Source organism: Astatotilapia calliptera, chromosome 16 (assembly GCF_900246225.1).
Source record: "Astatotilapia calliptera chromosome 16, fAstCal1.2, whole genome shotgun sequence".
Classification (NCBI taxonomy): domain Eukaryota; kingdom Metazoa; phylum Chordata; class Actinopteri; order Cichliformes; family Cichlidae; genus Astatotilapia; species Astatotilapia calliptera.
Genome location: NC_039317.1, coordinates 4,984,265 through 5,000,227, shown reverse-complemented (window position 1 = coordinate 5,000,227; position 15,963 = coordinate 4,984,265). Strand labels below are relative to the sequence as shown.

General features: G+C 42.2%; 1 protein-coding gene and 1 long non-coding RNA gene across 2 annotated transcripts; both read left to right on the top strand.

The window, feature by feature from the left end:
• The first annotated feature begins 13,071 nt into the window (after positions 1-13,071).
• Positions 13,072-13,525, top strand: LOC113007989 (uncharacterized). The gene is made up of 3 exons (XR_003269975.1): positions 13,072-13,098; positions 13,182-13,323; positions 13,408-13,525. It is a non-coding gene; the product is annotated as an uncharacterized LOC113007989 (long non-coding RNA).
• Positions 13,526-13,896: 371 nt separating this feature from the next.
• On the top strand, positions 13,897-15,187 carry LOC113007284 (uncharacterized). Its single transcript, XM_026143680.1, has 6 exons — positions 13,897-14,047; positions 14,145-14,222; positions 14,354-14,529; positions 14,626-14,745; positions 14,820-14,867; positions 14,954-15,187. The coding sequence occupies exons 1-6, from the start codon at positions 13,897-13,899 to the stop codon at positions 15,071-15,073; spliced, it is 693 nt and encodes a 230-aa protein (XP_025999465.1). The 3' UTR covers positions 15,074-15,187.
• The last annotated feature ends 776 nt before the right edge of the window (positions 15,188-15,963 follow it).

Sequence of the window (15,963 nt, the reverse complement as noted above, 5' to 3'; positions counted from 1 at the left end):
TGTGGCTGATAGTGCCCCACAGGCCTCAGTGTGAGCTTGAAGACATTTATAATGTTTAAGTAGTTTAATGTGCAGATGACGATAAACACATTTTGAATGAAAGCCGGGGAACTTTGGTAGCACAGAAACAAGTGGCTATTCTTTGTGACCATATGGATCACTCATATTACCATTATTTCAAATACTCAAAAAATCTGGGGTCCAGGGTATAATTGGCCGTTTTTGACTTGTTTTAATCAATTTTAAATCATGCTTTTTATTTGTTTTTGTTTCTAATGTCTCTGTAAAGCACTTTGAATCACCTTGTTGTTGAATTGTACTATACAAATAAATTTGCCTTGCCTTGCCTTGCCTTACTTTTGATTTGGCCTCTATATTTCACCTTTATCTTGCCAATCTGTTAATTTCTCATTTTGACAAACTGTATCAGCACAATTTATCTAAATTCAGACAATATTTAGATATATTTAAGTAGAAAGTGAAATTTTTAACTGTAAAAACCACAAGCATGTTTAACGAATCATTTTCATAACTTGAAATGCAAATAGAAATTGTACATTTTTAAAAATATGCACAAGTTCTGTAAACAACAAAGTTATATGGTACTATTTACCTAAAAATGCAGCCAAGGCTCAGACTTTTTTTATATAACCATTTAAATCTCTTTGCAGAACAATCAGGTGTTCTGCATCAAATAAGAAGGCACACAAATTATTTATGCAACGCCAAAAAATAGTTTGTGTCCACTATGACACAGATGAGAACAGCACAGGGATAAATCAGCAGGTGTGTCACTCAGCGTTTACACTGTAATCTGTCTTTGATGGCTTTTTCCAAACACGGTAAACGTCACAAATCTCTCATATATCAAAACTGTCTTTCTCTCTCTTTTGCTCACTCCTAAAACTTCCCCCTCTTCCCAAACAACCAAATGCCACATGTTGCCATATCATTTTTTGATTGGTTGACATGGTACATTTTTCCACCAATAGGGAAGGAGTGTTTTTTCTTTTTTCACCAATAACTGTTGTTTTTCACTCACAAGCAAAGCGTGTCTGCCAGCGCTTTCCTTAGAAAACGCCATTTTTACCGTTTCTTCCCGGAGGAAACGCCACTGTTTTATTAAACACAAAAAACACCAGTTTTACGTGGCCTATCAACACAATTTAAAAACTGGTATATAGTTTGAAGTCCACACGTTCGACCCAAGTTGAAATGGAGATTCTGGGTCCGTTGACCCCAGAGGGCTAACCAGAAAGCCTTAAGTTAGCTAGTTATGTATCAGGCTAATGTTTAAAGCTTTCACTTGAGTAAATTAACTCATATTACTGCTAAGTAATGTTAGCTAAGTTCACAGCATATTCCATAATAGTGCTGCCATACTGCATCACACTCAGTACATTTCAATCATTTCTCCAGCAAGTTTGACAGATAGCAAAATAATAATCATAATTTTTTAAAAATAGCATGTGTAACGTACACGTACTGGAAAATTATTTACTAGGACTCACCTATCATGCGACTGGAGAGCGCAAACTCCGCCATTGTTGTTTTCCATCAAACACTCATTAAAACGGCGACCTACAGGTATGTTAGCGCACTCATCCCCGACTGTCCGAGGAAGGGGCGGGGTCACACGTTGAAACGCAAGGCAGCCCAGGCGGGGAAATTTGCCTCTACATTTTGCGACTCGTTTTATTTCTCTATCTGATAAGAAAACTATTCAATTAGATAGTTATTTATGGTGAATGAAATACAGTTACACTTTCAAGCACTTTTAAGCACCACATCTGAAATTCAAGCACTTTTCAGAAAATGGTCCTCATTAACTGGAAAAATAAAAATAATATTAATTCTAACCTATATAAAAACCATCTAATAGATCACATTAGTCTTGATACAGCCTCTGCCATCACATTCAGGGCTCTAGACTAACTTTTTGCCATGGGCGTACCGGTACGCCTAACTTTAAAAAGTTAGACATACCGGCACAAAAGTTAGGCGCACACAAATTTTATAATAATTTCACTGCAAAAACCCATCACCATAGAGACTGTGTCAGCTTCCAAAAAGACAAAAAACAAACTAAAAACCAGCAACAAACAACTTAAACATAAACAATTACAAAGAAAGAACAATACAGTATCCACATCTGAACCAAAGAGTAAAACAGTGAAATGTGGATTATTAAATATTAGGTCTCTCTCCTCCAAGTCTCTGTTAGTACAAGACTTAATAATTGATCAACAAATCGATTTACTCTGCCTTACAGAAACCTGGTTGCAGCAGAATGATTATGTTAGTTTAAATGAATCAACACCCCCGAGTCATTCTAACTACCAGAAATCTGGAAGCACAATGGCAGCAATTTTTCACACCAGCCTATTAATTAATGAAAGACCAAGACAGACTTTTAATTCATTTGAAAGCCTGATGCTTAGCCTCGTCCACCCCAGCTGTAAAACTCAGAAACCAGTCTTACTTGTTATCATATATCGTCCACCTGGGCCTTACACAGAGTTTCTGTCTGATTTCTCAGACTTTATATCTAATTTAGTTCTGAGCTCAGATAAAATAATTATTGTGGGTGATTTTAATATCCATGTAGATGCTAAAATTGCTCAACTGGCTTCTCTCAAAATGTAAAAGAACCCACCCACCACTTTAATCACACTCTAGATCTTGTGTTAACATATGGCATAGAAACTGAACATTTAACAGTGTTTCCTGAAAACCCTCTCCTGTCTGATCATTTCCTGATAACATTTACATTTACAATAATTGATTACACAGCAGTGGAGAGTAGACTTTATCACAGTAGATGTCTTTCTGAAAGCGCCTTAACTATGTTTAAGAATGTAATCCACCCTAATGATGGTAAATTTGATTCTTTTTACTGAATCGAGTTTTAATGAGTCACTCACCAAAGTGAATCGGGTTTTTTGAGTCATTTGATTCACTGAGTCAGTTGACCAGAGAGTGCAGAAAATGTACATTTTCACTCAAACTTAATTTGTTTCTCTTTTCATGTAAATCCTACTGCTTAGATGAATGATTCTAAAAGAAAACAACTATTTTATAGAGCAAAAACATTTCTAAAATTAAGCAATTTCCTATCAAAATTGCTTAATAAACATTTATTTTGTTTATTTTTATTTTATTAGTATTTTCCTTAAATGTGTTAAATATATATTTTCTCATCTAAATGTCCACTGAGCTGTGAGCCAGGGGGCGGTAATGCGCCTTAACATTGTTTGCCAACCAAGAAGAAGAAGCTGTGAGACAGGAGGGAGGGGGTGAGCGAGTCCTGAGTGATTCGTTCGCTTTATGATTCAGCACAGGAGGGAGGGAGAAGGGTCTGGCTGCAGCCACTGTGGAGCTCCACACTAACCGGAAACACGTGACCTCCACACTAACCGGAAACACGTGACCTCCACAGTAGCCGGAAGCACGTGACCTCCACAGTAGCCGAAAGCACGTGACCTCCACAGTAGCCGTAAACACGCATGGATACCGTGGAAGTCTTGCAAGTTGATCGCAAAGGTTGGTTAAGTCTTTCTTAAATAAATTTGCCGTTAGTGATTTCATAATTCTAGGAATCGTCTAGTTTTCTTACAACGATCATGTTGCCACTTTTTTTGCGTTACAACAACATTCCTCCTTATTTTAATGTTTTTTCATCGTGCTCCATGGCAGAGAAACACACAGATATGCTTTTTCCTGGGCCTGGTTTCAGTAAGAGAGCTGGATTAACAGCTTCTGTGGGCGAGAAGAAGCAAAAAACACATTTTGCATTAGAGTATGATTTATGCGAAATAGCGAATATTTCGCATAAATCGAAATTGAAAGCGAATATTTCAATACTGTACTTAAGTAGAATTTTCTGGTATCTTTACTTTACTCCTGTACTTTTTTGTGCCTACTGTATACTTCTTTATACTTCTACTTCTCACATTTTAGCACGCGTATCTGTACTTTGTAATCCGTACATTTGTAAATCAGCCCCCCGCACGCGTGCTTTGGACGCAAGATTACTTCAAAATTTTGTACATAAATTATATTTTAGACCCTGTACTTCTTACTTCGACTTGACTAAAAAGTCGAGTCGGTGCTTTTTAAACAGAGGTATCTAAACTGTAGTAAGGAACGTGTGTACTTGTTGTGACACCTTTGGTTAGCGTCAACACTGTAAATTTCGTCACAAACAGATTTATATATTTATCAATACTTCTATTCGTCATTCTTTTCTGTACAGCTTTTTTATTGCCCAGATTTTAGTTAGCCTCTGTTCAATTGACTGTTATATGTCAATAGAAACATGTCTCACAAATTAAAGTGTCTTGTAAAATATTTGTGGGGTTTTTTTCAAGGATTTTCTTCCCAAATCTATTACATGTCAACTGTAAATTGTTATTTCTGCTAAAACCTTAACTTAAATGTATATATGGTGTTTATCTGTTTCTCTCTCTGTTTTAGATGCACTTATCAATCTGGAATTCGGGCTTAAAGCCAGAATTGCAGGAATGCAACACGTGTTGCAGAGGACTCTTTCACTGCCCTCTGTGCCCCACTTTCAGCCCTACTGTCAGGGCAAAGATTGAGGAGCATCTAAGTGTGCATATAAAAAATGCTTTGCCTTTCAAAGGTATGTTTGTATTAAATATACTTTATAGTTATAAATATGCACTTTTTTAAGCACTTCTGCAGTATCTTTGTTGACTTAAAAGTTGCTGTTGATATTGTACAGTTCAGTTCATTCATCTGCAACAAAAATAGTGTTTTTATAAAATATATTTTTATTTACTTTTCACCACTTTCCTAGACATAACTTTTGTGATCCATACCATTTAACTTTCATTATTGAGGTTGGCTTGGATGTTTTTGTTAACATGTACAATCTGATTGTTAGACAAATTGATTGCATTCTATACAACTACATTTAAATTACATCTGTTTGTTTATTTGTTTGTTTTTTTCTCTTACAGATAAAATGATATGCCGGTGCAGGCTGCCTTGTAGGACAATAGGACACTTTCACTGCCCTGTCTGTAAGATTACAATCATACGGCGTGGGGATATGGCAAGGCATTTATTGTCTTGTCAGCATTCTTCAATACCAAGTCAGCCACCATTATCAGGACTGCTTCCCGCTGAACTCTCCGAGGAGACCCGTATTCCTCCGGCAGTACTCTTCGAGGAGCCCCGTCTCCCCCCCCCCAAGGTTTTGTCTTTGGGATCTGAACCATTTTCTGAGTCTTTGTTAGAACATTCATATGCTCTACCCTCTATGTTCAATAAAGCTGCAGCTGATGGAAAGTCCATGAAAATGACATGCCCTCACTGTGGCCTTGCTCTTCGTACCAAAAACTACAAGGCTCACATGATGAGGAAGCACTCCAACCAATCAATAGATGTTTGCCTGGCCAGTCATCTGCAGTGTGTTTGTGTAGATGAAACTAAAGGGTTATTTGCTGTGCAGAGAACTGGCCATGGGTTTTCTGTGCCAGTTCACGTTCAGAGGAAAACATGGGGGATGTCTCACAATATTAGATGTGAGCTTGAGGATTGTCAGCAATACCAGTTGCTGGCCCAGCGGAGCGGACTAGGCTTCAGTTTATGTGAGCACCATCGCTCACTAGATTACTGCCGAGAAACTGTAAAGGAGGTTTTTCTTCAAGAGCACATCGTGATGGAAATGGTGGACCTTAAATTTTTTTGGAGAGGCCAAAGCTGCTACATGCATAAAGAGACAGAAAGCTGCCCAGATGGCACATGCTCCACTTTGTGTGAGAGTGGATTTTGGTGGATCCTCAACACAGATCTGTTTGTCTGTATTTGAGCCGGAAATACACAGTTTCTGCCGTCTTGGCAGAATATTTGTGACTTACAATGCTCTGAGGAACACCTGGCATTGTGCTTGTGCAAAGCCTCGAATATCATGTCCTCATAAAAACATAGCTAAATGGCATCTCTTCCAGACACAGAGAGACATCTTCAAATCAACTGTACCACTATCATCAGGCACCCCATCACAGATGACTCAGGAGAGTTCTTCCTTTGAGGACAATGCTGCCGTCGAAAGGAGTATACGCTATATTTTTAAAGAGAAAAAAATACCTGGATCTCTTCCAGAAAATGTCATCTCACAGAAAATGGATCATCAGAAACAGCTCTTTCCATGTGAAACGTTGTGCCAGGTGTGCCCAGAGCACCCAAAACTTGATGAGGCTGTTCTAGTTACCAATAAAGCGAGGATTGTCAGCATGATGGGAGTGATTGAGAGTAAGTTTTAATGAATAAGATTAAACATCAGTGTGAAATAATTAGTTATAATTGTTCCTATACTAATGTTTTGACATTAATGTGATTTGTCTTTAACAGATGTTTCAACACACCATAGATCGTGTCCTCGGTGCCACATGGTCTACAGGTACCAGGAGTGGACAGATGGGCTTCACAACTTTGACAACCATGTTGTTTTGTCTCTTGAACTTTGCCTTCTTTTGAGAGAAAATCTGCAGGTGAGGATCACAAAAATAAAATATACTCATCTGAAGATTGCTTTAAAAATGTGTTTGTGTCATTATGATATTTTGGTGCCCAAATTTAAATCAGAATCAGAATCAGAATCAGAATACTTTATTGATCCCTGGGGGAAATTATTTTTTGTTACAGTGCTCCATTTTAAACCAACATTAAGACAAGACAGACAATACGCTAACTAAGAATAGTACAATATATACATATATATACATACATACATACATACATAAGTCACTTATAAATAAATATTTGGAAAAGAAACATGTGTAGTTGTAGCAGCAAACAGTGTGTTAAGTGGATGCGTTGTACAGGGAGATGGCCACAGGCAGGAATGATTTCCTGTGTCGTTCAGTGGTGCTTTTCGGTAATCTCAGTCTCTCACTGAACGAGCTCCTGTGACTGACCAACATGTCATGGAGTGGGTGGGAGGTGTTATCCAACATTGTCTTTATCTTGGACAGCATCCGCCTCTCCGACACCACCTTGAGGGAGTCCAGCTCCATCCCCACAACATTGCTGGCCTTACGGATCAGTTTATTAAGTCTGTTGGCATCTGCGACCCTCAGCCTGCTCCCCCAGCATGCAACAGCATAGAGGATCGCACTGGCCACCACAGACTCATAGAAAATCCTCAGCATTTTCTGGCAGATGTTGAAGGACCTCAGTCGCCTCAAAAAATAGAGACGACTCTGGCCCTTCCTGTAAAGTGCTGTGGTGTTTTTAGCCCAGTCCAGTTTATTGTCAATGTGTACTCCAAGGTATTTATAGTCCTCCACAATGTCAACACTGACCCCCTGGATTGAAACAGGGGTCAAGTGTTTCCTGGTCTTCCTGAAGTCCACGATCAGTTCCTTGGTCTTTGCCACGTTGAGCTGCAGATGATTCTGCTCACACCACGTGACAAAGGAGTCGACCACAGCCCGGTACTCTGTCTCATCATCCCTGCTGATGCATCCAACCACCGCAGAGTCATCAGAAAACTTCTGAAGATGGCAGGTCTCTGTGCAGTGGCTGAAGTCTGTGGTGTAGAGGGTGAAGAGGAAGGGGGAGAGGACAGTCCCCTGTGGTGCCCCTGTGTTGCTAATCACCTTGTCAGACACACACTGTGGGAGACGTACATATTGTGGTCTTCCTGTCAGGTAATCAACAATCCAGGACACCAGAGAAGCATCCACCTGCATCGCTGCTAACTTATCACCCAGGAGGGTCGGCCTGATGGTGTTGAAAGCACTGGAAAAGTCAAAAAACATGACCCTCACAGTGCTCGCCGGCTGGTCCAGATGGCTGTAGACACGATTGAGCAGGTAGATGATGGCGTCCTCTGTTCCGAGACGAGGCTGATAAGCGAACTGAAGGGGATCCAGATGTGGTCTTACTATGGGTCGCAGCTGGTCTAGGATGAGCCTTTCCAGGATCTTCATGATGTGGGAGGTCAGTGCCACGGGCCTGTAATCCTGGGGGCCACTGGGACGAGGCGTCTTTGGTACAGGGACGAGGCATGATGTCTTCCACATCACCGGGACCCTCTGCAGACTCAGACTCAGCATAAACAGTTTATGAAAGACTCCACACAGCTGGGGGGCACAGGTCTTGAGGACAAGGGGACTCACTCCGTCTGGTCCAGCAGACTTGCCTGAGTGAAGTCTCCTCATTTGCATCTCAACCTGGTATTGAGTGAAGGTGATGGGTGGGGGAGGGGTGTCAGGAATCTCACAGGAGGCAACATGTGAAGAGAGAGGCTGGCACAGTGGTGTGGCTCTGGATTCCAGGCTGACTGCAGGTGAGGTTGTGGGGGTGGGAGCAGACACTGTGGTGTCGAATCTATTGAAAAACAGATTCAACTCGTCGGCTCTATTCTCACCTCCCTCAGCTCCCCTGCTGTTGGTTGGCCTGAATCCAGTGATGGTCTTCATGCCCCTCCACACCTCTCTCATGCTGTTCTGCTGGAGTTTCCACTCCAGCTTCCTCCTGTAATTGTCCTTAGCCTCTCTGATCTTGTCCTTTAGTAACACCTGGACCTTCCTCACCTCCTCTTTGTTGCCCCCTCTGAAAGCCCTCTTCTTGTTGTTGAGGAGGGCTTTGATGTCCTTAGTCACCCACGGCTTGTTATTTGGGTAACAATGAACAGTCTGAGCTGGAACAATGGAGTCGGTGCAGAAAGTTATGTAGTCTGTGATACACTCAGTAAGCCCATTGATGTCCTCGGCGTGAGGCTCACAGAGTGTTTCCCAGTCGGTCACCTCGAAACAGCCCTGTAGTTCCGCTATTGCCTCCTCTGACCACCTCCTAACAGTCCTGGTGGTCACAGGTTCCCTCCTCACAATTGGCACATAGCGGGGGGTGAGGTGAATCAGGTTATGATCTGACCTACCAAGTGGGGGGAGGGAGGAGGAGCTGTATGCATCCTTGACGTTAGCATACAGTAAGTCTAAAGTTTTCTCTCCCCTGGTGGGACAGTCCACATATTGTTTGAATGTTGGTAGTGTATTGTCCAGTGATACATGGTTGAAGTCACCCGAGATCACAATAAAGGCACTCGGGTGCTGAGTCTGTAGCCGAGCTATGGCAGAGTGGATAGTGTCACATGCAGCTGTGGGGTTAGCAGAGGGGGGAACATAAACAGCCACCAAGATGACGTGAGAGAATTCCCTGGGTAAATAATACGGCCTGAGTCCAACAGCACACAGTTCAGTGTCCGGGCAACAAATCCTTTCTTTGATTGTTATGTTGGCAGGGTTACACCACCGGTTGTTAACTAAAACAGCAAGCCCACCTCCTTTACGCTTACCGCTAGCGATGCTGTCCCTGTCCGCCCGAACAGTGTGGAAGCCTTCCACGGAAGCATTCTCATCGGGAATGACCTGGTGCAGCCATGATTCGGTGAAACACATCAGGCTACACTCTCGGTATTCCCTCTGACTCCGTACCAGTGCTGAGAGCTCGTCGATTTTACTTGCCAACGATCGCACATTTCCCATCACGATAGACGGCAGACACGGTTTAAACCTCCTCCTCGCTTCGAGCCTCCGCTGTCTCACCGTCACCTTTTTTCTTCTCTTCTGTCCTTGACCTCTGCATCCCCGATGTGTTTTAGAATAGAATAGAATAGAATAGAATTCAACTTTATTGTCATTGCACATGCACAGGTACAGGGCAACGAAATGCAGTTTGCATCCATCCAGAAGTGCTTTAGTGATATAGATATATTACAATATATATTAGCAATAATATAGATATGTGAGTATATTACAGAAATGGGTCTATTATGGTATGTTATAATGTACACGGTATGAAGTATGTTGTGAATATTCTATAACTATAAGTATGTACAGGCTGTAGTGAGTACAAGCTATGTACAGGATATGAACAGGATATAAATATGAAAAACTATACAGAATATGAAATAAATAACTTTACAGAATCTGGGATATACAGCTATACAGAAATGGGAACTATGCAAGTTGTAAACAGTTGTAGGATTAAAGATTATCGAATGTACAGAATGATTATTTACACAGAGCTATACAGTAGTGCAGTTAAGATAAGTGAGGGTGTAGATAGTTTCTACAGAGGCTATATAAAGTGCTAGTGGTTGTGAGTGGTGGTTCAGTCCATGTTATTATTGTGTTTGAGGGTACAGTTGTCCATTGTGGGTGTGTGTATGTTCAGTCCATGAGTTTAACGTGGGTCAGATGTCAGGAGGCAGAGTTCAGGAGTCTGACGGCTGTGGGGAAGAAGCTGTTCCAGTACCTGGTGGTCTTAGTCCGGAGGCTCCTGTAGCGCCTCCCAGAGGGCAGGAGGGTGAAGAGTTCATGTGATGGGTGACTGGGGTCTTTGATGATTTTCCCAGCCCTTTTCAGACACCGCTTCCTGTAGATGTCTTTTATGGCAGGAAGTGGTGCTCCGGCGATGCGCTGGGCAGTTTTCACGACCCTCTGCAACGCCTTCCGGTCCGAGGCAGAGCAGTTCCCGTACCAGACTGTTATACAGTTGGTCAGGATGCTCTCGATGGTGCAGCAATAGAAGTTCACCAGGATGTCTGAGGACAGGTGGTTCTTCCTCAGAGTCCTCAAGAAGAAGAGGCGCTGGTGAGCCTTCTTGACCAGCTTGGAGCAGTTGGTCGTCCAGGTGAGATCCTCGGAGATGTGGACTCCCAGGAACTTGAAGCTGCTCACACGCTCCACAGCCGTCCCCTTAATGTGGATGGGTGGATGTGGGTCAGCATTCCTCCTGTAGTCCACGATGAGCTCCTTGGTCTTCTCGGTGTTAAGCAGCAGGTTGTTTCTGTCGCACCACTCAGCCAGACGATCCACCTCCTCCCTGTAGGCGGCCTCATCGTTGTCACTGATGAGGCCAATCACCGTGGTGTCATCTGCAAACTTAATGATGGTGTTGGAACCATCAGCAGGTCTGCAGTCGTGGGTGAAGAGGGAGTAGAGGAAAGGGCTCATCACACAGCCTTGTGGTACACCGGTGTTCATTGTGATGGTAGATGAGCAGCGGTTATCCAGCCGGACATGTTGGGGGCGGTTGGTCAGGAAGTCCAGTAACCATTTGCAGATGAGGGAACTGATACCCAGGTCTGTCAGTTTCCTGATGAGTTGTGAGGGGTGGATTGTATTGAATGCTGAACTGAAGTCTATAAACAGCATTCTGGCGTAGGTGTTGTTGTTGTCCAGGTGTGAGAGGACAGAGTGCATTGCGATGGAGACTGCATCCTCTGTGCTCCTGTTCCGGCGGTATGCGAATTGGTGGGGGTCCAGGGTGGGGGGGAGACAGGATTTGAAGTGTGCTAGGACCAGTCGCTCTAAGCACTTAGTGATGATGGGGGTGAGTGCTACTGGGCGGTAATCATTAAGGCAAGATGGGTTGGAGTTTTTGGGTATCGGGACGATGGAGGTGGATTTGAAGCAGGCCGGTACCACAGCGTGGGCCAAGGACAGATTGAATATGTCTGTGAGCACTCCTGCAAGCTCCCCAGAACACGCTCTGAGAACACGCCCGGGGATGCCATCAGGGCCTGCAGCCTTGTGGACATTGATCCTGCTCAGCACCGCTCCTACATCGGTGGGGGAGAGAGTCATAGGTTGGTGGTCTGGCGTCATGTCTGCTTTGGTTGTGGTTGTGGGGTTCCCTCGCTCAAAACGAGCATAAAAGTTGTTGAGCTCGTTTAGGAAGGAGACATCAGAGGATGCGGGAGAGGGTTTGGTGGTCCTGTAGTCTGTGATGGTCTGGAGTCCTTGCCACATGCGTCGGGGGTTGGAGTTGGAGAAGTGTTCTTCTACCTTCTTTTTGTAATGGTGTTTGGCTTTTTTGATGCCCTTCTTTAGATTAGCCCTGGCTGTACTGTAGGCGTGTGCATCTCCTGACCTAAAGGCAGTGTTGCGGGCCTTCAGGAGGAGACGAACATCCCGGTTCATCCAAGGCTTCTGGTTGGGGTACATGGTGATCCGTTTCTGGGTGGTGACACTGTCTGTGGTTTTGGAGATGTAATCCAGTACAGATGAGGCGTACTGTACTCCAAATTTCAGCTGGTACTTCTGCGGGCACTTCTGCGGGCCTGGCCAGCGAGCCGGCCGGCATCAGGGCGATCAGCTGATCTCTGGAGTAAACAGTCCGTGCGTGTAGGAGATGTGCTGCGGTCCCGTTCCATGATAAAAGTAACAGTTCCACGGCCACCAGAAGAACAAAAACTCTCTCAATCCACATGATTGAGTAAGAGATAGAAAACGGAGGAAAATACAAGTCAGAAAAAAAAAAGAATACGTAAGAAAAAAGAGCTAAACTAAGAGAAAAGCAGGAGCGACTGTAACAGGCTGCACGCTGGTTGGCGCATGCGCACTCAAAAAATATCTGTGTAATCATAGTCTTCTTCACCCTATTGTCATATTACAGAACCATGTATCTGCTTCAAGGGTCATTGACTCATTGGAGGGCTTAAGAAGAGTGAAGTTTCCTTCTCGGGATACCATTTTCCATGCTTATTGCCATTTTGAGGCTTTGACTGACGCAGAATACATGTACTCCTGCATAAACTGTGGGTTTCACCCCCCTGTGGTAGTTATGGACTTACACAGAAAAGGGGTGTTCAAGTTAGCAGGTAAGTTTAATGTACATTTGTGTATATAGTTCATTGTGTACATTATGTGCATGTTTTTATGAGTCAATTTATTATAGTGAGTGACCTCAAAGCCCCAGAAGACTTCAATGGTGAACATGACATTGAAGGTTTTTGGAACTCTATTCACCTGGAAATGATAAGCCGTGGGTTTTTTCCAAGTGAGTGATGGCAAAAACTTTTTGAAAGTCTTTCAGTGTTTTAAAGTAATTTAGATTGTAATTAAAAACATGCCATTTTCTGTAGGCGGTGTGAAGAATCCATTTTCCGTTCCACCAAGTTACACGCACTGGGCACCATGGATCGGGAGTGAAACTCGAACAAGTGACATTGTGCTTAACACAGAGTTTAAAAAAGTAGGAACAAGCTCTTCACATGAAGCAAAGCTTAGCAGTGTCACAGAAGACCATCTGTTGGATGAACTTGCCAAACAAAAGGTAACATTGCTTTGAAGTTTTCAGAATATGTGACATAAAGTTCTGGGGTTGTTCCATTTACAGTTTTTCCTAATTGCTGTCAGGTTGGAGTGGTAAGAAAATTGTGTAAAGCATGCAACATCGACTCCAAAGGCTCCCGCTTTGATCTCATCACCAGACTGAGGGAGAAGATGAAGAGCAGGCAGACATATGATAAGGTCTTTCAAAGCATATGGGGTGCCTCTGGTAAGCATCACTTAGCGATTATTAGAAGTAGCATTAAAAAATGTAATTACAATTACAAACAACTTTTTAAATCTTTGCTTGCAGGAGGATGGTCTGTAATACTATGTCCACATGGCATTGTATACAGTGTTAAATTTAATCTTCGTGCTGAAAGTCCCCGGGATTTTGCTGACCTTCTCCTGTCCTGGAAGCACATGCCAAACGTCTGTGTTTACGATTTTGGCAGCACACACCAATTTGCGGGTTCCTGATAAACTGCCATTTCATCCACATGAAGGTTGACTTGCTGAGCCCACTGAGGAAAATGTCAAGGCAGGACAGGATGGAAGCCTGAAAGTGAATCTTCCATGGCTACATGAAAGGATGGATAGTGCAAATGAAAATCCTCATCCTGTCACTGGATCATCTGACCATTATGTCCTGTATGACAGATTTCATGAGGGAAATACAAAAGATCCCAAGGACATATTACGCAGAATTCAACTTGTCCCGGAGCTGAAAGGCTGGCTGAACAGTCAAGTTGTTGAACAGTTCTTTGCAAACATGAGGAAAACCAATTACTTTTTAAGTAATATGAGTCCATTCACACATGTGTTTCTGATGAGAAATATAAATCATCATTATAACACTGTCACCAACAAGAAACTTCTGGAGAGGCAGCTAAGACATGGTCGACTTGGAAAGATCAATATCTCATTGTCAGCACTGGGTCAAGCTGTCGTAGGTAAGTACATGCATTGTGTCATGACCAGAACGCTACCATTGTTTACATGTTAGGTTTGTTCCTATCTGTGTGTATATTCTTTTCTTTGCGTACCTAGCCCCACTGGTGTGCAATAAACCCAGAGAAATCACAGAAACGGTGTTGAACCCAGCACCTTCAGCGTCTGGTGACACTGGTAAAATTTCTTATTTTGAATAGTGATTCTCATATATAGGTGAAATAATAATCTTGCATTCATTATCTTGTTGTAGTTAATGGCTCATAAAAGAATTTGTTACATGCTGTTTCAAATGAATTTCCTTATAGAAATCCCTATAGAACCTCAGGAAAGAGTTGACAACAAGAAAGCCAATAAAAGGTCAACAGATGCAACTTTTCCTGACCTGTGTGGACCACCGTGCGAAGCTCTGACAAAGCCTGAGAACATTTTGGCCAGCCGTTCATCATGGTGTTTTGTACCGCACCCTGGCCAACAACAGCTTGTATGTTAAAGTTTTCAGATGTCGCAAAGTGCAACTTTTAGTGCTTATCTGATTTGGTCATCCACAGTCTATGACACCTATCTGTTTTTTTTTTAGCTCAACTATGTTCTGGACATCAGCAGACCCAAAGATGAGCTGATTGTTGAAACGTCTTCTGGATGCCTCACGCGGTCAGATCTTTGGACACTGGGTTTAAACAAAGAAATGGAATCGACTGTAAGTATTTTTTTTCTACGAATATGAAAAAATAAAGTGTACATTCATTGTTATCATGATTTTTTCTGTTTCAGATTGGAAATGGCTGTTTCGAGCTTATCACTAAAATTGTTCAGTCAAAGGTACTGTATGTTGTATATGATGATTGTCAAGCTTTAATTGAAAGAGTTGTTGTTTTAAATGTTTTTTTTTTTTTTTAACATTCTAGGGGATAAGCATTTACATAGAAAATCTGTATGTCACCCGGACTTGGCTTGCACCCTATGGCTGTGATCCACTGCAGTCCTTTCCTGTAAGTGTACCGTCCTTTAAAGAAACAAGCAAGTAATCAAAATGATTTTTTTTTATAACTTTGGTGCGAGTTCATATACAGGATACTTAAAAATACAATTCTGTTTCAGACTGATGCTCAGAGGATGGACATCATAGTTCTCCCTCTCTGGACACCTGCACAGCAAAATCTCCAGTGTAAAATTAACAGTAGAGAGTGTCTATATGGGTCCACACCTCTGAGTGTTAAATACAACACTGTTGAGTGTTAAATTAACACTTTTGACAGTGTTATATGTTTAAAAGTAACCTAGTCAGTTTTGAAGATTAACAATGGCTAACACTGAGAAGTGCTGATTTTCTAACACTGGAATATTTCTAACATTTTGAGTTATTTTCCAGTGTTAGAAAATCAGCACTGCTCAGTGTTAGCCATTGTTAATCTTCAAAACTGACTAGGTTACTTTTAAACATATAACACTGTCAAAAGTGTTAATTTAACACTGAACAGTGTTGTATTTAACACTCAGAGGTGTGGACCCATATAGACACTCTCTAGTGTTAATTTAACACTGGAGATTTTGCTGTGTGGTCATTTCCAGTTGTGTGTAAGTCTTGTTTTTTGACACGTACAAACTGTTAGAATTTTGCTATGTGTCTGAGATGTATTCAAGCTTTTATGACGCAGTTTCAAAAGTCTTTGATTGTGATCGCTTGCAATGACATTGTTTTTAGGTTTGAAGTCATGGCTAACTGTCTTTTAGGTACTGAAGCCACCTAAAAGAGAAATCCTCTTTCTTGACCCATTATACACCAAGGCAGGATTTGGTGACCAACAATATGTTTCACTTTTGAGGTCACATTTTTATAAGCATTTTTGGTTTGTTCTGGAGTTTTCAGGAACCTGTTCAGTGTTCCAGGTTAAGTGCATCCCAGATCATGTTCTGC